We start from the raw sequence: 23,274 nt of genomic DNA, 5'->3' as shown, positions 1-23,274 counted from the left end.
CCTAAACCAGCAAGTACATGAATCTTATAACAATTCTGCTTTAGGTAAAAAAAACATTGCTAGTAATACTGAAGAATCATATAAAAATTCCGAATCAATGGATAACGTACATATAGCGCTGAACTGTTTATATAAAATTTTAGTAATATGTATCATTTTATCTCTCATAAAATAATCTGGCCAGTCAAGGTATACAGTAGTCAAAAACGTATTATGAGTCAAAAAAAAAAAAAAGGCTCTACGATTTTAAGTCACCGTTTGAACTTGGGTTTTCAAAAGTTTTAGAATCAAATGAAAATAAAAGAATCCAGACATATATGTGTGTGCACATGTGTACACAGAGAGATACATCCTGTGTAAGGATAGGGATATGTGTATGTCTGATTAACTGTAATTTGGAATGGCTAAGTGACATAACTGGTTTGTCCATGCAAACACATATTATGTGCACACGTGTGTATACGAGTGAGTGAAAGTGAAAGAAAACACTCTATAAGCCACAGATACCTAACTTACTGAATAGAGGCTATCAATCAGAAATCAACCTACTAAAGCAAGTAAGAGCTTACATCTGCCTCATAACATGTACACTTAAAAGTTAATTCAAGTTAAGCAAAGGTACCCTTCCAATAAATCACATTTACATTCCCCAAATCACAGTAAAATGGATATGACTTTATCCCTTAAATTCTAATTTAAAAGACTGCCCAAAACAAAATAGTTAAAAACAAAAACGAATAAACAAAACTCCCTTTCATTCATGTTGGAAGAAGTGAACAAGAATTAGTTTTAAGATACTAGTTCTAACTAAATCCTCACTAAGAAGCCAACTCAAAAGCTGACCAAATCACCTACATGAACCACAACAAATATCACAACATAAAACAGTAGCTTGCTGCATATCCCAAATACCACAAACCAGACCATGGCCTAAGGAAACAAGTTATGGAAATGCGCAAGTAGTATGTACCACAGCTTGAAAAAGTAATGTAAACATAATGTTGCTTACCACAGAAAATACATCGCAAATTAGTGCTGTCCTGGGTAGCAGTAACCTTGCTCTGGGCTGCAACAGACACCTTGGTGTTAGAAGCTTCAAAGGACAACGGGGCCATCTGAAGAACTTCATATAAACTAAAACGTGCTTTGAAAGGTTCAAATGTATTATACATACGTCCTATCTAGATCCTCATTCTGGAAACGCTGTAATTTAATAAAAACGTATCTTCTTTAACAGAAGCTTTACAAAATTTTTTATGTGTAATTTTATTTGTGGAAAAACCCTATAATAAGCCATAGATCAAATGATGCGCTTATAGCTTAACTATTCCCTGAGTCATACAATCAGAGAATGCAACTAATTTGTTTTAAAATTATATTTTAAAAAGTAAATGGATCTGAGGTATAGGAAGTCAAGATCTATGGCCATTAGAGTTAATTTTATGATATCTACCCTCTTTGGTATGCTCATTTAAAAGAATCTGCAGCTGAAAAAAATTTAGTGGGAAAGCTTAAGATTATTTTAAGATTAGCTTAACATGAGGTAAACTCATTTCTACTGGTTGAAAAAGACCAAAGCCATTTTAAACAGCCTCCAGCAATTAAAGTGTTACATATTCATTGATGTAAAATAAGAATATCTTCATTTTTTCACTTTGAAAAACATCAAAATTATTATTTTTATCAAGCCGTATTTTATTTTTCCTTTTTTCTTCAATACGTATATGTGCATATATATTTGACAAATCTTACTAAAAATATGTGGACACATCAAACAGCCATTTAATATTTAAGCTATCTATACTAAAATTCACCTTTAAGTGTTAATGAGGTAAATCTCTTTAAGTGAAAAAATAATGAGAAGAAAGTGGTAATTTATGAAAAGGCTTATAGAAGAATCAAGGTGACTTTCAAAATTAGGGTGGAAAAAACAAAATCAAATTTTTTTTAGTTTTACATTAGTGACATTCAAAACTTTACATCAATAATTTTCTATAAAACACTAAAGAAATTCTTTTCAGCATGGGAAAGATTTCCTCTTTCCAATAGTATTAATCAAGAAACAATGAACAAGTTAAAAATATACTGACTTAAGAAAGACTACATAAAAGCAAACAAGACAGTATTTTAGATTTCTCCTGAAAACTGTATTCTTTAAATATACAACTTATGCTAATTTTAAAAGTCTGCATAGAATCAGAACCAAACCAATGTATACTTGAAGAACGCACATTTGAAAATGGTAATAAGTCTTAAATAATCAGAGAATTTTGGACCATTTTTAGAAATTAGATTTAATATAATCCAATTTAAATCTTGCTTTAAAAATATTAAATACAGCAGATATTTTCAAACACATACAAAATAAATAAGATTGATGATGTCACCTTTGCTAAGCACTTTCAACCACCCAATTATTAGTAAAGTCGCATGCACAATATTTACAGTAATGACATAAAAAAGACCACAAGCATATATATAAAATGTCTACTAGCCCAATCAGATCATGCCAAAGAAGATAAACCATTTAGAAATTTTTCAACAATTATATTTGAACTTTACACTTAAAAAAAAAAAAAAGAATCTGTCTTACCGATGTTAATAAATGACTACTTCTATAAAGCCTTTATTAAATAAACATGCCTAGTCTTCAGGTTTTACCCTTCACTTTCTTTAATTCACATTTAAAGGAGAAAAAATTAATGAAAACATTTAAAACTTACAAGAAAAACCCGAGAAATTATCTCGTCTCTGACAGCAAAGAAACTGCCACATCCTATTACTAATCATTTTGGCAAAAAGTCATCTGACAATTGTCAGAATGCAGGTAAAACGTTATTACCGCGTAAGACAAAACATTTTCAACCAAAACCTCCCAATCTTGCCACAGTTTAAACTATTATGCAACATTCTTGCAGTTGGTATCTTTAAACATCTTCTTTCTCCTGACTTTTACTTTATACCACTGTAAAATACTGATCTACATTCTGATAAGGTTGCTTGAATTCTACCGCAATTTGCATTTCCGGAAGATACTAAATTATTCACTCCATCCTATGCATAAGGCTAACAGCACTTCCTGCTTAATACTGATGCCATTAACTCTTTCTTCACTCAGTTGAGGGAGGAGGGTGGAATATGAGAAAAGAACATTCAGTGTTCAGACTGAGTAAATTCAATAAAAAAGGATATTTCTCTTTAAGTTAGCACAATTAAAATGGCTTAGAGCTGAGAAAAATAAGGATAGGCCCTAAAGGAAAGCCTGAACTGAAGAGGTTGAGATACAGCAAAAAAAATAAATATATAAAAAAATTAACGTCTATATTAGACTTCTAGAAAAGAAAAATGACCATCTTTATGAGCTACTCTGACCTTACAATAGTCTTGTCATGGCTGTTCATTTATTTCTAGTGTAGTTTGTAAAACAGCTATCCATCCCTCAGGCTTTCCCCCCTGCCTTTTAACACTCTTTATCACCAGCTGTTTTGTACAAGTAGGGAAATAAAGAAACCTTGGATGAGATATTAGTAGAAGAAAATGACAGGCTACCATGTGATCAGCATTACTGTATCTTACTTTTATATGTAATTTCTACAGTAGACCCTCAGCATTCACATTTTTAACATTAGAGGTTTCCACTATCAGCAGTTAATCCCAAGGCAATTTGTAATGAGGATATTACCCATCTCAGCATTTTTTCTGAGGTTTAAATGAGGTAATGTTTGCTTAAAGCTGGTTTTAATTTGATTTGCAGTCTCTGGAAAGCTGGTCTGGTGAGTGAGCACAGCACCAGCACCCACATTAGCAGTGTTCAGACTTCTGACCATCAATAAGGCCCCAGACATTACCCTTACAATTGCAAAGTTCTACTACATACATTTTTGAGAGGGAATGAAAGCAAGTGTATTTGTGTTTTTCTAAGGCATCCAGAACTGAATGGAGGAAGATACTACAATGGTATGGCTGTCCATGTTCAAAAAACAGATACCGTGGGAATATTAATTGCTGCAGCCACTATGGAAAACAGTATAGAGATTCCTCACAAAAGTAAAAATAGAACTACCATGTGATCCAGCAAACCCACTTCTCAGTATACACCCAAAGGAAATGAAAACAGGATATCAAGGAAACATCTGCACTCCATGTTCAGTGCATCATTAGTCATAACTGTCAAGATATGAAACAACCTAAGTGACCCTCAAGAGATGAATGGATAAAGAAGATGCAATGTATATATACAATGTAATATTATTCAATCATAAGAATAAGGAAATCCTGCTATTAGTAGCAATATGGGTAGAACTTGAGGGCATTATGCTAAATGAAATAAGCTGGACAGAGAAAATACAAATACTGCATGGAATCACCTGTACGTGGAATCTAAAAAAGCCAAACTCATAGAAACAAGGACTAGAAAAGTGGCTTCCAGGAGCAAGGGAGTGGGGGAAATAGATGTTGGTAAAGGGTATAAATTTTCAGCTGTAAGATGAATAAAGACTGAGGATCTGATATAAAACATGGTGACTATAGTTTATAACACTGTACTGTATAATTGAAATTTGCTGAGAGTAGAACTCAAATGTTTTTACCAAAACAAAACAACCAAACAAACAAAAAAGATAAATTTGTGATGGATGTGTTAATTAAAGAGAGGGAAGAAATTCTTTCACAAAGTATACATGTATCAAACCATCATGATGTATGTACACTTTAAATACCTGACAATTTTATTTGTCGAGTATACCTCAGTAAAACTGGTAGGGGGAGAAAGGTACCATATTTGCAGGATACTGTGCTAAGAGACATGAGAACTACAAACAGTAGACTTTATTCAAAGTGATGGTATTTTTAAAGTGGCACTTTAACACATTTTCAAAATAATTTCAAATTTTAAAATATATATATAGATTTTAATAAAAGATAATCTTTATAGATCTCAAAAATGAGGCATCATGTATCTATAGCCACACATGAAAAAAATACCATCATGTAGAACTTCGCGGTCTCTCTTTTTTTAACCAAATTGTAGGTAAAACTGTGTATGATTGTGTTCCCCCGCCCCTTTTCACTTCTTTAACTCTCCCCCAACTTAGCGCTTCAAATGCATTTTATTCCCTTCCAATTAAGTATGAAAATGACCACAACGGTTGATAAGTTGCTGATAATTTATTAGGCTTGACTGGCAAGAGTGTCAATCCAGCACCTGTTTTGTAAGCCATTTATTTTTAGACACGGAAGGAGGGACTGCTTCCAGCTAAAGAAACTGGAAGAGTCAACCAGAAGTTGCAGGGTCTCTAATTTCCCAATCCTGTCATAGCCTAACACTTCCAGAGGCAAGGGTAGCCCTCATTCCATATTCATTTCCCCGCTTCTTCCTCCTGAACATAGTATAACCACCATCCCGCCCTTTGTCACTAAGGCATTATTAAGTATATGAGGTCAGAGAAAACATCACATTCAGGCAGAATGCACAAACATGATTAGCTTATTACTAGAGTATATGTTAATTCTCTAGCCAGTGCTATTACCTATTCAGTTACACAAACCAGAGGGCCCTCCTCACCCCACTTCCTTCTCTTTTATTACTATTTAACCGATTTCCAAGAGCTATTAATGCAGTCTTTTCATTTCTCTCTCCAAACTATCTCCACTGTCACTACTCATGTTCCATGATCTGCTGTTTAGACAAGTGGTTTTCAAAGTGGAATACATATACACCCCAGAATATTAAACATACATTGGGGTGAGAAAGAAAACAGTATTTCTACTTCTCTTAATTTTTTCTCATCGTTTTTACATTTGCATTTTTTCATGTTTTATAACGTAGGCAATAATGTTAACATCAAACATATATCTCAACACATATGCATTAGGAGATAAGCTCAAAAATTAAGGGGCTGCCAGCCTAGACTATTAAATTAGCACCACCTAACTAAGCTGTCCTTTCTGATCTTCACACCTCTCCCCTTCCCCACAGCAGCCAGTGATACTTTAATAACTAAACCAGATCAAATCATCTCCCTTAGTAACATTTCTTCAATAGCTTTCCACGGATCTTATGATAAATACCAAAATCTAGTGCATTCTCCCCATGATATGACTGTGGCCTAACTCATCCAGTTCATATGTTGTCTCTCTCTACACTCCAGGTACATTAGTCTTTTGAATTTTCAAATGAGCTATATGCTCCTCCCTCTGCAAGGCCTTTTTCACCCATGCACATGTCTTCTGCCTGTGATATTCTTTTCTTGGTCAATTGGTATGCTTCCTTTCTGCACTAATTAGAACTTTCTGGCAGTCAACATTCAATTGGAATTACTATTAGCCTCCAAACAACTAAGATAGTTATTTCTCCCTCCTTCACTATGACTTCTTATTTCCTATTTCAAGTTTTATTATTTATGTTTTTTTCCAATTAGCCACTTCAAAAGTTTGAAAGGAGACAATGAGCATACATACAAAATTAGGTAATAACAAATCTTCTAAGACATATGAAGAATCTGTCTAAACACTTACGAGAAAAGCTTTTGAACAATAAAATTAGGCAAAGTGGTCCAAACTTATATTTGGACAAGAAAGAAAGTGGGAGACAGAGAAAACAGATGTGTGACAGCCTACAAAATGGAAGTTTTGGGCAAGGGAATGACAAAGGTACCCAATTCCATGGGTAAGGCTCATCTAGGGGTTCCATCCAATGACATGAGGATGCCTCAGGTCATTTTTAAGGAAACTCATGCAATTTCACTTCCTCATCCACATGTAAAGAACTGAAACTCTTTCAACCAAGAAAAGCGTCTTCATTCTAAAAGTATAATACAGAGATTTTCAAAGACTGTGTCTGTTCTTTCCAAATTTGTAAGAGAAAAAGAATTAAGAAAACCAAAAAAGTATGAAGTTTCTAAGCTAATGCTCTTTGGTGTGGGAAAAAAGTAAAGGCAGGAAATTGCTGGGCAAGAAAACTGAGGCTGGAGACTAAAAGAATAAGCTTCAGAGATTTCACAAACTGGTCAAACATTCACCTCTATTCACATTCAACACGGCATAGAAAATTACTATACAGTACTACTTTACACAATTCAGCAAGTTTTAAAATGTTGAGTTTTTTTTAACTAAAGAATCTGAGGAAGGCTTTCTGCTTTGGTTGCAACCACTTTATTTTTAAAAATGTTAAGATTTAGTCATTATTTTCACTGTACATACTTCTACAGCTTTAAAACACAAAAATCAATTGTTAAAAAATATAAAAGTCAATTGTTAAAACTTAGAAAGTATGCTTAGATACGTGAATGTGTTTTACAACGATTTTCTTTTCAAACTGCCATGCATGATACATACTACAAAATACATGAACCTTGAAAATTTTATGCTAAGTAAAAGCTAGTCACAGAAGACTGCATATTGTATGGTTCCACTTATATGAAATGTACAGAATAAGCAAATCTATAGAGACAGAAAGCAGATTAGTGGTTGCCAGGAGCTGAAAGGTATAAAGGAAGGAGGGTGGGGTAAGGGTTGGGGTGCTGATAATAGCTTAAGGTTACAGGGTTTCCTTCTGGCATCATGAAAGTGTTCTAAAACTGACTGTAGTGGTAGTTGTACAATTCTGTGAATATACTAAAACCCACTGAATTGTACACTTTAAATAGGTAAACTCTATGATATAGGAAGTAAAGCTCAATAAAGCTGTTAAGGAAAAAAAAAAGCGCCATGTTGTGCTTGTGTTTCTCACTTCGGACCTGTTCATAACATAAACTTGAAAAATACCGCAATGTCTATTACTTTTCCATTATGGAAAATATTAAAGGTGATTATCTCTGGATGGTGGGCTTTTAGATATTTTTACTTTCCCTTTACATTTTACATTCTTTCTTTCTTTCATTCATTCTCTATCTATCTGGGGGGCAGAGTGTAAGATGATCGATAATCAGGTTTATTTACTTACTTATTTAATGGAGGTACTGGGTATTGAACCCGGGATCCCCATGTACTCTGCCATTGAGCTACACCCTACTGCATGCTCTTCTGTACTGCTTAAACTTTTATAATAAGCAGAAAGATTTTTTTCACTTGAAAGACAAAATGCTGTGCTGGAAATTAGAGTTCTATTGCCAAGAGCAGTTCTCGTCAGGTGGGGCTCTAACTGGTTCTAGGTTCTGACAGAACTGGATATACACAAAGAAGGCAGTGACTCAATTCACAATACCAGTATGACCCCAAGTGTTTGGAAGGGCTGTAGAGCTGGACCTGGATGCCCTTTCCAAACACTAGAGTTGGTCTGGGAAGGTTCCTCTGCCATCAGGTTGTTGCTCAGGAGGAATCAAAAATCAAAGGCATTCCTTAGGTCATGACTCTGAATACACATCCATTCAGGATGGTGCATCGAAAACCAGGCCTGTCCTAGTTAAACCAGAACAGCTGTCTCTTTCTCCATGGGAACCCTGCTGCCCTTGCCCGTCTCATTTTCTCTGCACAATAATTCATGACACTTTATCAGTGAAACCAAGAAGCAACTTCTATCTGGAACAACACAGGACAGCTAACACTTACATGACAAAGATGTCCAAATTTACTTTTTGAAATTCAAAAGAAAGTATGTAAAATTTTATTAAAAGAATAGTTCTGTTTAATACATAATAAATTAAGGAAGCTAGGTTTGGAACAGAATTAAATGGTAAGTAAAGTTGTTGGTGTCCGCTGTCAGCAACAACATAAAAATAAACTTGTTCTACAAACTAAAGATCATTAACTTCGGTCTCTGAAATGTAATTATATCCATATGCCAATACGTATCTTTATTTCACTATTCTTTAAAAAATATACAGTCTTATAGTTAGTAGGCCTAAAACTGGTATGCCAATTCAAATGTGAGGGCATGCTATTCAGATGAAACGCCAGTATATTCAGACAAATAAAGGAAATAAAAAAAAGCCATCACCTACAGTGTCAAACTTATAAAAATGAAGGGAACTTTAAATTAGGAGTGTCATATTCCCACTCCATAAATGTTACTCAATAAATAGCTTCTGGAAAACTGCGGACAAAATGCTAATTATCATATTTTAAATGATATTCTTAGTATTTTAGTTCAGCCTACAGGTTTATATTATTTTACTTTCTTCACTAGGCATTAAATCTCAGTCTTCTACCACTCATTCTCTAAAAATGAAACACAAAAGCAGCAGCAATACATTGTTATTTAAAAACAAAAGGGCGGAGGGGAAAAAGAAAACTTCAATACTAGCCAAGAGTCCAGAAGGAAACACACTGTAAAATCCCCAAACTGGTCAAGCCTAAGGTCTCTCCAATTTATTGTGTGATTGCTGAATTATTATTTTATACTATCTATTAGAGTCAGCTGTCTGCCTCACTGGACGTCAAGATGCTCAAAGGTATTATCTGTGGGCCATATTCATCTTCCCATTACCAGCAGCCAGCACTGTGCTTGGCACATTGTAGGTATCTGATATGTTTAACTAAGTCAGAGTTTTACAGAATCAATGTAACTTAAACAGAACTCACTGAAGGTCTACTATGTGCTGTAAGTACCTTTACATATAGCAATACATCTAAATAATGCAAATGGGAGAGAATAAATATGAGAATGAATGAATCTATATATAATTTTGTAATAAAGAAGCAGAAGATATATACAAGGCCAGAAATATTTAAACAAAAGTTAAGGAAATAAAACTGTCTTCAACTAAATAACAACCTTTATTGGGTAAGTGGGGGCTCCTATAAAGCCAAATTCAGTATAGTATAAAGAAATAACCCAGAAAATCTATATCTGAAGCTTTTAATGGACTGTAAGATTATATCTTAAAGGACTGTAAGAAAAAAAAATCAACTCTTTAAAAAGCAAGGAAGAAGCCTGGTCCACAGCCAATTCCAAGTATGAAGAAATTCAGGTGAAGGTAATAGCAGGGACCATAGATAGCATCACTGTTCACAGAAAGATGAAATGCACAAGAAATACTTATGGGAAGTTTTAAATGAGACTTGTTCAGATCCATACTTTAATGAATAAAAGGGTAAACATTGGTGGAGAAATAATTGCTGGACTAAATGACAATGTGGAAGTATCAGAGTCCTGAAATCCTAGCTGTTGTCCGGGACATGATACTTGAAAATAAAGCTGTACTGCCCAAACTGAGGCGAAAGTACCTACTTAAGAGGGAAAAGATAGAATTCAAGCTGATTTCCCAAAAGAAGAGTACCCTTTTGGAGCAGTAAAGTAGTTACAAAACTCTAGGACCCAAACATCTATGCATATAAATAATACTATAAATTACTATCATTGCATTAAATATACTTGAGAGCTGTTTATAAATCACACCTTAGTCCAGATTCATAAGATTGTAGGCTACATTATACCTAGCTAGCTAGCTAGCTATCTTGTCTATCTTTTGGCCTTCAGCAGAAACACTTCGAATAATTTGATCTTTATATGTAAATAAAATCTGCTAGTGTCACTGTATTAGAACTGTAACTAACTTTGGTTCTGCCAAATTTACTTATACAGTCCAGAAATTATCATTTTAAAGTGTTTTTGAAAATAGTAAGTCCCGTTGTGGTGAAAAAAGGAAGAGCAAGGACTGGGATGCAGGGGAGTGTGTGTTTAGTTAATGCAGAAACAAGAGAGGCCAGCGCAGAAAGGAACTGAAAATCACATTAAGAAGTCTGTACTTTATTCTAAGAGCAATGGAAAGCCACTGTAAGATTATTTGGTACAAACGACAGAGGTATGCAAAAATCAAAAATCCACCGTACCTCCTATTAGCGCAAGGTCATTCCCTAGTATTATCTGCAGAAGACACTAGAGACCTGTTTCCAGGGAATTAACATCACTCCTCCAGTCAATATCTTCTAACTGGGGATGCATGATCCTAAGGCTTAAGGAAAATGTTAAATCCATGGGGACCAATGACTTTAAATCTGAATAAGAAAAAGCAATTCTTTATGTTTAGTAAAGTATAATCACAGTAAAGATCATGACAGTACTTGCAGAGGAAACTTCTTAATAAAAAATGCATTTCGTCCTACACGAATGGCACTGTCATAACCAAATACCCCTGAAAACTTCCAGAAAACAGAAGTTATTTGTTTCCTCATGTGAATCATCTCAGAAATTGTAGACGCCTACAGAAATAGCAGGTCTACCTTACAGGAATTATTTTCAGTATCTTTACATGAGTAGCACGTGCCATTTCCCCATTTACACTTCCTAGTACCACTCTGTACCACGCACGGGACTCCCACCACCTGGCAGATATTTCTCACCATGTCTTATCTTCTCTACATGACAGCCCCTTAAGGTCACTGATGTTGAATCATTCATTTTTGCTTCTCTCATCTCTTGTAACAGTATCTTACTAGGAGTACAAATAATTCAGCTCACTGTGGTTTTTCCTCTTTTGCATTATGAGACCATATCTACCTCTTAGGAATTTTTAATAGGTTAATGAACAATGTCACAATACTCTCTCTATATAAAACAAACTGATGTCAGAGGTACCACTGTTTAATACCATCTTCAAAAGATTAATTAGAATTTTTCTATCTTGCCTAGATCATAAAAACAAGAATGCCCAATGTTAAATCAGGGGCATGGCACTGATGTGCAAATGCTCTTTGCTGAATACAAACACAGACAACCTAACAATACACCATCACTTACAGACTGATGAAAGCATGTCCAAAATTAAGCTGTGATCTTGGAACTAATAAAATATTGTAAATCAACTATACTTCAATTGAAAAAAAAATTAAGCTGTAAAAACTGTGAAGCAGGTTTGGCTGCCACTTTGCATTGTGATTGGTCTCACCAGAGTAGAAGTGGTTCTGGCAATTTGTTTCTTATCAATGGACAGCAAGACAGATTCCACTCTATCAGAGTTTCTCCCCACCCTCCGCATCCTTGTTTAAAGGTGAAAAAGTCTGACAAAAAGGTATCAGAATTTTCGACTGTTTAAGATACAGCAAACACCTCTCCAATTTATGGGCAACAAATATGATTAAAATTCAGGAATATAAGTAAAGTGATTATATACAAACTACTATTGTATGTAGGAAAACATGGAAATAATCACAGATGACATCCCTAGATCACTGCAGCACCATTAATTAAATGTCAAGCTTAACAGTAAAATAAGCCTGAAGAACTGAAGTCACCAGCTAGAACTGTTATCAGTTGATGTTATAAGATGCCCAACTGACAGGGAAGCAGAGAAACAAGAATGAGAGACAGACAGAATATAGTACCTGTCTGACAACAAACTTCAGATCATGCAACACAGATTCACCAGAAAAACCCTGTCTCTTTTAGTTATTTAGCCAAATCCACTTTCAAGCAGGACAGTATCCTAAGTCGCACAACATAAGACTAAAGCCCTGCTTAATGAAAAACGCAGTATGAGACTTGAGTTACGGTCAAGCGAAAGCAGCTTTCCCAAACAGCTAGTAATAGAGAACTTAACAGTCACAGAAATAAGTATTTTAAAATTCATTTATGATAAATAATTCACATCTTATATGAATCTATAATAATTCATATATTATAATAGTGAATCACAAAAAGAGAAGTCACAAATATACCAAATAACTAGAAACCAGAAGAACCTGAATTTTTAAGAGGCAGAGCCAGAAACACTATGGTTACCAGTCCTGGACAGAAGGTTACAAATCTAATTACTGGGCAATTTTTATATATTAAGCATGAAATAAGGCCACCAGACCTACATTTTCCCTCTCACTGACAGATGATAATGATGATGATAAAAATTAGGAATAATCTTTGCCTCCTTCTATGACTGGAAAAAATTCATTTTTAAATGCCTAGTCCCCCAGGAAGTCATCTTTATGCAGAGGAAATAAGATGAAAAACAGGAAGAGAAGGAATAATAATGGTAATAATGATTGGGGAAAAGGTTATAGGCAAAGCCAGTCTTACATTAGTGATAGAATCCTACATTTAAGAGAGGAAAATATGAAGCAGACAAGGTTTCTTTGCTAGGCTGCCCGGAAATGATAAAAAGACATTAGAACTTCTGGTCTCAGTCAGTAGCCCTTGCTGATAAGTTAGGGCAGCAGTTCCCAAAGGTTTTGGTCATGGGACCCCTCTCATACTCTTAAAAATCATTAAAGACTCTGAAGAGCTTTTGTTTATGTAGATTAAATCTATCATTATTTGCTGTATTAAATAATTTTTTTCAGTTTTAATTTTTAGCAGTTCATTAAAAAAGCAATTAAAAAGCTGTTAGATGTTAACATGAACATTTTTATGAAAAAAGATCATTTTCCCCAATAAATATATTAGCGATTGTAATGACTCAGTTTTATATTTTTACAAATTTCATTAATGTTTGGCTTAACAGAAGACAGCTGCATTATTTTATTTGCTTTTGCATTCAGTAAGTTGTTTTGGTTGAAAGAAAGGGAGTGCCTTACAGACTCCCTGAAAAGGTCTAGAAGGGGATGGGATCCTCAAGGGTCCGTGAACTACACTTCTTTTTTTTTGAACCATACTTTTTGAATCCCTGAATTAGGGTTTTAAATTTGAGACTTCTGATTCTGCACCTGGTTTATTAGCCCAAAAGAAAATCAGAACATAGAGATCAATTAAGTAGGCAAGAATCCCTCTAATGATGAGGAGGTTTGTAAACTAAGAGGAGTAGCTACAATTATTCATTCATTCAAACCTTCCTCTTGGTGACTAAGAATGAGATAAAGAATAATTTCAAGTATTAATCAATAAAAATATTAGAAGATAATGTTATACTGAACAATGGGAAGGATCTGATATATAAGTAATTATCACTTGCATTAATCCACAGTCATTTTCTGGTCCCAATTCCAGCCCAGAACTTCAAGGCAGTTCTCGTGAGTTAACAGAAAAATCAGAAAACAGAGGTATAAAGGTAAGCCAAAGAGGAAGAACAGAAGAGAAGCAGCCTTTCAAGAGAATTTGGCCCTGATGCATCCTTTGCAGGTAAGGAATACCTATGTATCAACATCCTGAAGAGAACTGAGAGATGGGTTGCCCAAATCATTTTCCATAAGCACTTAATTCTCTTACGGAACCCTGATTGAGAAAGGCTGCGAGAGAGGCTAAAAACAGGCTACAAGGTACAATGAGCAGGGCACAGGGACCGGAAACCTGATTCAATAGTTCCCAACTTTTTCAACACTTAGAAACCCTTTTATGATTTTAACTAACACCCTTGGACTCAATATTTAGAGTAAACCTGTCCAAAGAAATTGTATTTATCCTTAATCTTTGTTCTTTCATAAGTAAGCAAAGATATGTATGTAATTGGTCATGTTCAATTCAGGTACCAGGATTCAAACTTTTCTTATCAGTATCCTGGCACAATCACAAGATACAGAAATTCTTAAAAGTGTCAACAATAGTTAATTAGAATTTCTGATTGGTTTTAGGTAAGTATCTCTACAAAGAGCTGGCAGATTTTAGTCCCAAACAAAGAGGCTTAATGTTTGAGTTAGGAGGTATAATAACCCTACCACTGGAATGTATGATGTACATTGTTTATTTAACTTTCCAAAACACTGAAAATTATCTGAGAACTATGTCAGTAGTTTTGTGGGTAACAAGTTGAAAATTATTGTTCTAACCCAAACAGAATCATCTCCCAAGGAAAAGGACGTTCATATATAACACATATGCTATCTGTTAATAAATTAACATATTCATTCTCTAACAGTTATTTAAAGACAAAACTATGTCCATGTACCATTCTTTCCAAAACCTGGACTCAGGTTCACAGTAAAAATTCAAAGCTATGCTGAACTACATTTTCATTATTTACCTCTTTCTCCCAAACTACTGGTTTTCTTTATATAGTAGAAATAATTTGGGGTTCCACGTTATCTGCAAACAGATATGATGCTCTCCCAGAGATCACTGTTGTCACATGAAAAGGGGCAGCCAGAATTCTTTTTTAAAGAAAAAGTTATTACCTAAGGAGATGAAGTTTGAGTACAATATGGATTTCCTGTTTAAACTCACCTGATTCTGTCACTGTAATCTCTCTCCTATTGAATTTTCTTCTCTATTCTTACTATGTCTGCCCCAGCTCACAACTTAATGCTTGTCTCAGCCCCCAGCAGCTCCCTTTCAAACCATTGCTGGCCTTCTGAAGTACAGCTCTGTTCACATCAATCCATTTGCTCAAAAACGTACACTAAATTTCTATCACCCACAGCTCTCAAAGGTCCTTCTTGATCAGACCTACCTTTTGGACTTTATCCCCTACCAGGCCAATCAAACCACTCCTGCTCTACAAACAAGCTCATTCTTTCCGCTTCTGTACTCCCACGCTATTTCCTGGGCCAGATGATGTCCCGTCCACTTATCTCCCCATGCTTACATTTTATCCATCTTTCCAGTCAGCTCAAATAGCCATCTCATCATTAACTTTTCCCAGTTGTTCCAATGAAAAGAAATCTCATTCCCTTCTCATACTCACACAAGATTTTATCTGTATCTCAGATATAACCTCTTCTTTTGGACTGTGATTATGTCTTATCTCCCCTAAAAAAGTAGAGGAATCCTTGAGGACAATATTTGAGCCTAATTTCCCCTTGCATATATCAAATGATGGATGAATTAATTAATTTTCTAGGGGGGGAGGGGGAGAGGTCATAACAAGGTATGTCTTTACCAGGCAGGAAAAACAAAGAAGAGGTTGGAGAAAACTTTCTAGTCTCTCTATTATTCTTATTCCTCTGAGTAAATTAATCCACACAGTAGAATGTTCTGTGTATTTTTTTAATGTTAGCATTAAAAATAACATTCTATAGTTTAATAATACTAATGTTTTTACATCATTTAATTCCTAGGTATTCTCATGATCCTTTTATATATAAAGGGGACAGCTTGAGAGAAGGCAAACTGCCACCAGAGGGAGAGTCAAGACTGGAGTCTTTTGATTCCAATGATAAATTCCTTCCACTAAATCAAAATGAAAGACTATAAAATTTTACTTAAAAAACATAAAACAAAAAGTAAATGAAAGTTCTTCTCTTTCCTATTTTCTCACCTTAAACTGACTTTCCTCAAAAGCCTTTTAAAATAAATATGCTGTGAAGATCCTGAATGGAAAGGCAGAGAAATGTAATGAAAAAGAAAAGGCCTGCAGGTCTGAAGACCCACTCCCGGTTGTGCCTCCCTTTCTAGGTATACACCTCTCCACATCAGTCTTCCTAACTGGAAACCGGGAGTGGCGATACCAGCAGATTAACCTTACATGATTGTGGAGACTGAATTTACGAATGGGGAAGGGTGTGAAGAGGTAAGTAAGAGAATGAAGCAGTCCATGACAGCACCACAAAAAGACTGTCCCACCCACCCAGTCCCCAAACCTGTTACTCATTAATCCTGATGAGCAGCTACTGCTTTATCTGTTTCAAAATGTTACTTCTCCAATAAGATGAGCTGATGAAGGAAGCTAGAAGTGAATAATACTATACAAAATTACCTTTAGGATCCCCTTCAGGTCCAATTGTATACAACTCTAAGAAAGCATTTAATAAAGTGCTCCAAATGTAGCATGTCCAAACTCAAATTTGTTGTTCACTATCATTATCATTTTCTTCCCATCCATTTCTGGTTAACAGTACCAACTTCATCGGGTGCCCAAACTGACACATAACACCACTCTCTCCTTCCTGAAATGTCCGTTAAATCTCACAGACATGGTGGAAAGAGGCTGAATTCTAAAAACTAAATCTGGGTACAAATGCCACTTATACCACTGTCGAGCTGTGGGCCCTCGGGCCAACCCAGTGACCTTCTGTAAGCACCAATCTCATGCCTAAAACAAGGACTATATCACCAACTTTGTAGTGTTGTTATAAAGATTATCAGTAATTTATGTGCCCAATTAGGACCTGGCACACAGCCGGTGCCTAATAAACAGATCATTATTCCTGCCTTAGAATTGCTTTAATGACTAAATGAGGACATTGGTAGAAGGCCTAGCACAATGCCTTCACAGGTACAGTAGGCACTAAATAAAAGACTGTCACCTTCTTCACTCTCCCCCTTTCCTCTTCACGCTGTGTCATCTCAGGCCTCATCTTTCTCACTGATGTTATCACAACGGCATCCTACACTGACCTCCATGCTTGTAACCACATGCTCACCAATCCACCACTTTTGTCCTAAACCACAAACCTCAAACATTTATGCAGCACTCTTCAAAGACCGCACCACCGGCCAGCGTCATAAATTGCACACCCCTCAGCAAGAACCCAGCACCCTTCCTAGTCTCGTCTCTTCCAACTTCCCTCTCCCCACAGAAATTCTCATGCTCAGGCCACAGCGTTGCCTATTTGTTGTTTCTCGACTGCTCCAGGTTCTCATGCCTCCAAGCCTATCCAGAATGTTCTTCTATCAGTGATGAGGCCTACTCATTCTTCAAAAGCTCAAGCATCATGTTCTCTTCAAAACTTTCCATTACCCTAGAACTTTCTTTGGTATTCCAAAGACCTTTCTGCATATGTCATTCAATATTCATAAACTATATTCTGATTTTGTTGCAAAATCCTGGAAGGCAAGGGATAGGCCTTAAGTTATTGGCATTATTCCCAGTGCCTAGCATAGTACCTATGCTCAAACAGTTCCTGTTTGATGGTTTTAACACTGCTCCCATGAACAGTGGCAATCTGTAAGACTGGGAAAAAAAAAAAGGGTCACTATAAACATAAAGTATTTCTAGAACCTTTTTGAGATACTTTAAATCCAGTTAATTCCAAAACATATCTCAAAAAGATTAAAAAATGCTGAGACAAAATTCATACTGAAAGGTTTCTCAGGCCAAATTATCAGTTAAAAGAATGAATGGAATCTCAGTATTTGTAATATTTACTTGGAAAATCGAAAGACAATTTCCAACAGGAGGTTATCTTTGACTATATTCTCATTTTCAATAGATACAAAACAAGATCCAGCAAAAGTAGTCTTAGTTAATGGTAAAACATTTTAAGGTTCTCCTCTTACAAAAGAGTGCTTAATCTTGGTTCAAAAGAACAAAAGCAGTAGAATAATCTTACTGGACATGAATTTAATTTTCCTTTTTAAAAAAATGGATTTAAAAATTACTTCCTATTTTCAAATGACTTATATCTTTTTCAAAATGAAACAGATTGTACAAGTTTACCTCCACCAATCATCACAAGAACTGACTTTATATTTCATACAATCTATAATTATTATCTGCAAAACTGCTATAAATGTACTTGATAATTAGTACAGAAATTAGAAGTATCAGTCTGGATAATGCATTTTGAAGGTACTTATTTAAAATTGAGTCTATTTCCATTGGACGAAGGAAACAAATAAACTGTAGCTTTTGGTATAAAAGGAAGAGCACTAATTCAACTCTTTCTCAAAACTGTTAGAACATGTGATTTATGTTTTTTAAATTCCAAATATAACCCACTGTATTTAGCACCTTCTGTACCTTCCGGTATATTAGATAATTGCACACCAAGTTAAAAACAAAATAAAGGAAAACATTCCTGCCACCCACCCTTTTCATAAAAGAAATGGAAATATTAAACACACGCACAGAGCACCTTGTAAAGGTCAGTATGACTAGTCCCAAGAGAAAGCTGTTTTTTTCTTAATTTAAAAAATCTGAAGATTTAGAAGACTTGAAGGGCAAGGAAGACAGGAAGGGAGAATTGTGTGATTTTTCATTTTGGCAAAAAAGTTGGGCTGTAATTTCCAAATCCTACCCCAGGGAACCACATGGGTGCCTCAGTGGTTGTAGGTTCCCGACTACCACATTAATCACAGAAGCTCTGTTTTTTTTGTTTGATTTGGTCTGTTTACACACTGAGAATCTGAAATAGATTTTGTTTGAACAAAGGTGTCCGTAACTTAAAAAAGCCTGAGAACCACCAGGAAGGATTAACCAATATTCAATGAATAATACTGGCATTAACATCTAATAAACAAAAACACCCAGAAGCATTCAATATGGAAAAATGGTTTTAAAAAGCGGTAAAACATTAAGAAGTAGAAATGACAAATAGCTGTAGTTACTTTACCTTTATGAATAGGTTCGTTTCGTTTGCTTCTGATCAGAGATTTATGGGGTATACTGTTTGTTTAGGGAGGGGACATACAAGTTAAGCTTTTCCTACTTGGTTTTGGCCAGAAAAGAATAGACAGTTTTTAGCAGGAATTGGCTATGAACCCAAAGCAAACAGCTGTGGAAGGGGAAGGTATGTTCAAGATGAGAGGTGACATTATTGCGTATGTTTGTTGAGGTGGACAGGAGGGGGCCCAAAATAACACTGGGGTGGGGTACATACATACCCTACTTCAGAGATCTATAGAAAAGATTATATCCTTTCCTGAGGACACTTGTGATTCACAGCATCTAAATCCGCCTATGCCTCCAATTGCAAACCAATTCATGCTATCAAAAACCAGAGATTAGCGTTTAACTACAGTAATTTATGAAAACAGCCATTTTCTAAATAAATCAGACTATTAGGAACATCATCCATTTTATATGCTTTGTTTTCTCTGATGAAAAAGCTACAGAACCAAAAGCTTCTTTGCCACTGACCGGAGTCACGATGCAAGGAGATGGCGGGGGCGGACCAACCTCTTGCACATTCTCTTTCCTCAGCCTATGGTATTATAGGTTGAGATTGTGACAGAGAAGAGAATAAAGATTCAAAATTATCTAAGAAGAGCCTATTCAATTTTTCTGCCTTACAAAAATGCTTGCATAGCCAGTGAGATGATGGGTGCTCTTTCCATTTGTCAAACTTTCTATAATGTGGAAACTACTTTACAAAAGAGAATGTAATTGAGTCTTTTCACACTAAGACTCATTAATTTCAAGATTAAAATCAGGAAGAAAAAAACATTAACTAGCATTTGCATTTTGAAAGCAAACTATATGACTACACGCTGATAAAAACAATCTTTTCCAATTGGTTAAGAAAAATTGATGACAAGGTGAACAAAATAATCTTAACCACTTTAAATTAGTAACATTAGTAACATCCCTAATATCAATGGATACTCTTTTGAAGGCTTAGAAATAAAAATAACGTTAGATTGTCCCAAACGTGGAGAAGCCAAATGGTGCTGTCATACATATACTCTCTAAACTTTGGTCCTTTAGTTATTTATTATGTAGTTGATCTATTTAATAAGATATTAAAAACCACAATTCAAGTTGCTTCCCTATGGTAAAACTACGGTAACAGAAAAGCAATTCTATACCTATAGGAGAACGCTGACAAAATACTGATGCCTAAAAGAAAAGTACAGTGACTTAGAGACAATCTACATACAAGACTGTACATATAGGCAGACTTTTTATGCTATTTTCTGGACTAATTGACAAACAAGGAGAAATTCTGGTGATTTATTTTCTCAAAATAGATAAGATATGAGAGTTACATACAAATTACTTATAGAGATATTTATTTCCTCAAAAGAAAACCTAATATAAACCACCATAGGCATAGTAAGGTAGTTTTGGCAAGATTCCAAAGTGTCTTTTTGCCCTGAAATTCATATCTGAAATAGACTAACACATGGCTAGATGTTTCAATCCTTTTTAGACTAGGGCAAGGTACAAATAAAATTTAAAGTATCTATGAAAGATTTTGAAAATCTATACCTTCAACAAAACATCAAATTTTAATCTAACTATATTAAGTCCTTCCTGTTGAAATATATAAATAAATGGTATTTATGGCACGCTTATATCATTAAGGTCATGACTAAATACACAAAGCCAAGAATAATCATGTTTGTGGTGTTTTATTATAACATTAATTTTCTGATTATAAAATTTATCTCCCCAAAGAAATAACCACACATTGGTGTATTTTTTTCTATTCTTTAATAAGCCAAAATAAAAACAAAGCTCATCTTTGACATATGTAATTAAAAGTGGATTATTTCTACACATCCACAAACCATGTAACAGTATCAGAGGAGATGCAATTCATGGCTTGTACCACCTGAGGGCACTCCTAAAATCTTTAAACAACTTTAAGAATTGAATTTTTATCTACTAGGATGAAGGAGACCTAGTTCTACTTGAAGTTCAGGGGCTCAGTAGTGGCTTAAAAAAAACGTGTTTCAGAAAACACGGGTTTCTTCATAAAAAGTGAAACTGATAAATATGGATACGCAATCCACTGCATATGCTTGGGCCTCATATCCTTGCAACAAAAGCTGAGGTTCTAGATAAGATAAATACAACAAAATAATTTGAAATTAAAAAATTACTAACTACTAACCAGTCTCATAAAATTATCCTTATAGAGTATACGTTTATCATCAACAAACAAAAAGTTCATATTTTTGTAGAAAACAATGGGAATTCAAGAATTACTCCAAATACAATGTTTTAGATGTCAGTCAGAGAAGATTTGCTTTAACATATACATGGCCCTTCAGTTCAAGAAAACAAGTAACTCATGGACACCCTACCTGTTTCCTGTGAATTTAACACTTCTAAGGCATGCATCATGGCACTTGCGAAGACATTGGCATCTTCTTTGCTGCCAAAGTTGAGACCATACACCTGTCTAGCATCCCGCCATTGGTGGAAGGTCTGTGTAGCTTGATTGTACTTCAACCCTTTAGGAATGGCACAATTTATCACGACCTAAAAGACAGTAATTCTTTATAAAGTCAAGCCAATAACTGGCAAAATCAATAAAGTCAACAAATACTCATGGGACATATTCATTCAAACATGCTCCTGACAAACCTTGGCAAAAAATTGTTAAAACAATCATCTAGGGTAAAATTAGTCTGCAGAAACAAGTCTGATGGTGGTTAGACTGATGGTTACAAAGGTCTGGCCTTAAAAGAGTAAATCAGCAAAACAAAAGAAAATCTAATTCTCTATATTCAATGTCTTGTAGTAACTTATGGTGAAAAAGAATATGAAAACAAGTATATGTATGTTCCTATATGACTGAAGCATTGTGCTGTACACCAGAAACTGACACAACATTGTAAACTGTCTATACTTCAATAAAAATATTTAAAAAAGGAAAATCTATATTCTTCATTAAATATACATGAACATGTTTATTAAAGTATTATAAATTCAGAATGTGTATAAAACACAAGCATGTATCTCAGTGAATGCTCCCATGTAGCCAAAACCCTGATCAAAAAACAGGATGTTAACAAAAACAAAAACAAAAAAAACTAGGACATTAACATCAGAAATCTCCTCCTTAACTCCTCCTATCTCCCAAAAGGCATTAGCCACACTTTTAACATTACTGACCAGCTTGTAGGTTTGGGAATTTTATACAAATGGAGTTAAACAACATGTATTTTAATTTATCTGCTCCCTTTCCCTCAAAATTGTTTGAGAGGCATCTGTTTGTTGCATACAGTTGTGGTTTATTCTTTTCCATTGTTCTATGGTATTCCCTTGTATAAGTCATGTTTATTTTTCCCATTAATGAACATCTGGATTATGTGTAGTTTGGGGCTATTAAAAATAATGATGTTATGAACATCCTACAGAATGTCTTTTGGTACACATGAGCACACACTTCTGTTGGACATATAACCAGGGGTGGAATTGTCACAAGCCATACGTATGTTCAACTTCAGTAGAAAACAAGTAGCTTTCCAAATTGGCCCTATCAAACTTCACTTCCACAGCAGTATACAACAGCTTACACAGCTACACACACAGTGCCACATTATAATTGGTACTGTTAGTCTTTACTTCAGTAATTCTGCTGGCTATGAGGACTACATCATTTCCCTGATTACTACTGAGATTTAGCACCTTTTCATGTTTTAATGGTTATCTGGAGATCTTTCATGAATACCTGCTTAAATTAAATCTCCTGCCCATTTATCTACTCAGTTGTCCATCTTTTTCTTTACTGATTTGTAAGAGTCCTTTATATATTCTACATGATCCCATTGTTGGTTATGTGCTGTAAATATCTTCTCCCATTCTGTCGCTTGCCTTTTCATTCTGTTAATGGTGTCTTTTGATTGAACAGAAGTTCTTAACTTTCATTCAGTCCAAATTCACAAACTTTTCCTTTATAATTAATGCTTTTCATAACCTGTTTAAGAAATGTTTCTCAATCCCAAGACATGAAAATATTATACCACTTTATAGAAGCTTTATTGTTTTAACTTTCATATTTACATCTCCAATCTAACTGAAATTGATTTGTGCCTTTCGTATGATACATGGTTCAAGTTCCTTTTTATTTCATATGGCT

At 34.9% G+C, this 23,274-nt stretch overlaps 1 protein-coding gene across 8 annotated transcripts in view; it reads right to left on the bottom strand.

The window, feature by feature from the left end:
* The window catches only part of ENAH (ENAH actin regulator), a 135,200-nt gene that overhangs the window by 48,344 nt on the left and 63,582 nt on the right, over positions 1 to 23,274 (bottom strand). For 4 of the 8 annotated variants that reach the window (XM_064477262.1, XM_064477264.1, XM_064477266.1 and 1 more), the window contains exons 3-4: positions 21,494 to 21,671; positions 1,010 to 1,066 (exon numbers count right to left, since the gene is read on the bottom strand). In XM_064477262.1, the coding sequence (XP_064333332.1) occupies positions 1,010 to 1,066; positions 21,494 to 21,671 (235 nt within the window). The remainder of the gene's footprint in view (positions 1 to 1,009; positions 1,067 to 21,493; positions 21,672 to 23,274) is intronic. The other 4 variants (XM_064477263.1, XM_064477265.1, XM_031438449.2 and 1 more) reach the window with 1 other exon arrangement.

This window comes from Camelus dromedarius, chromosome 21 (genome assembly GCF_036321535.1).
Source record: "Camelus dromedarius isolate mCamDro1 chromosome 21, mCamDro1.pat, whole genome shotgun sequence".
NCBI classification, from domain to species: domain Eukaryota; kingdom Metazoa; phylum Chordata; class Mammalia; order Artiodactyla; family Camelidae; genus Camelus; species Camelus dromedarius.
Note: the sequence above shows the minus strand (reverse complement) of the source record. Positions and strands in the feature narration are given on the sequence as shown.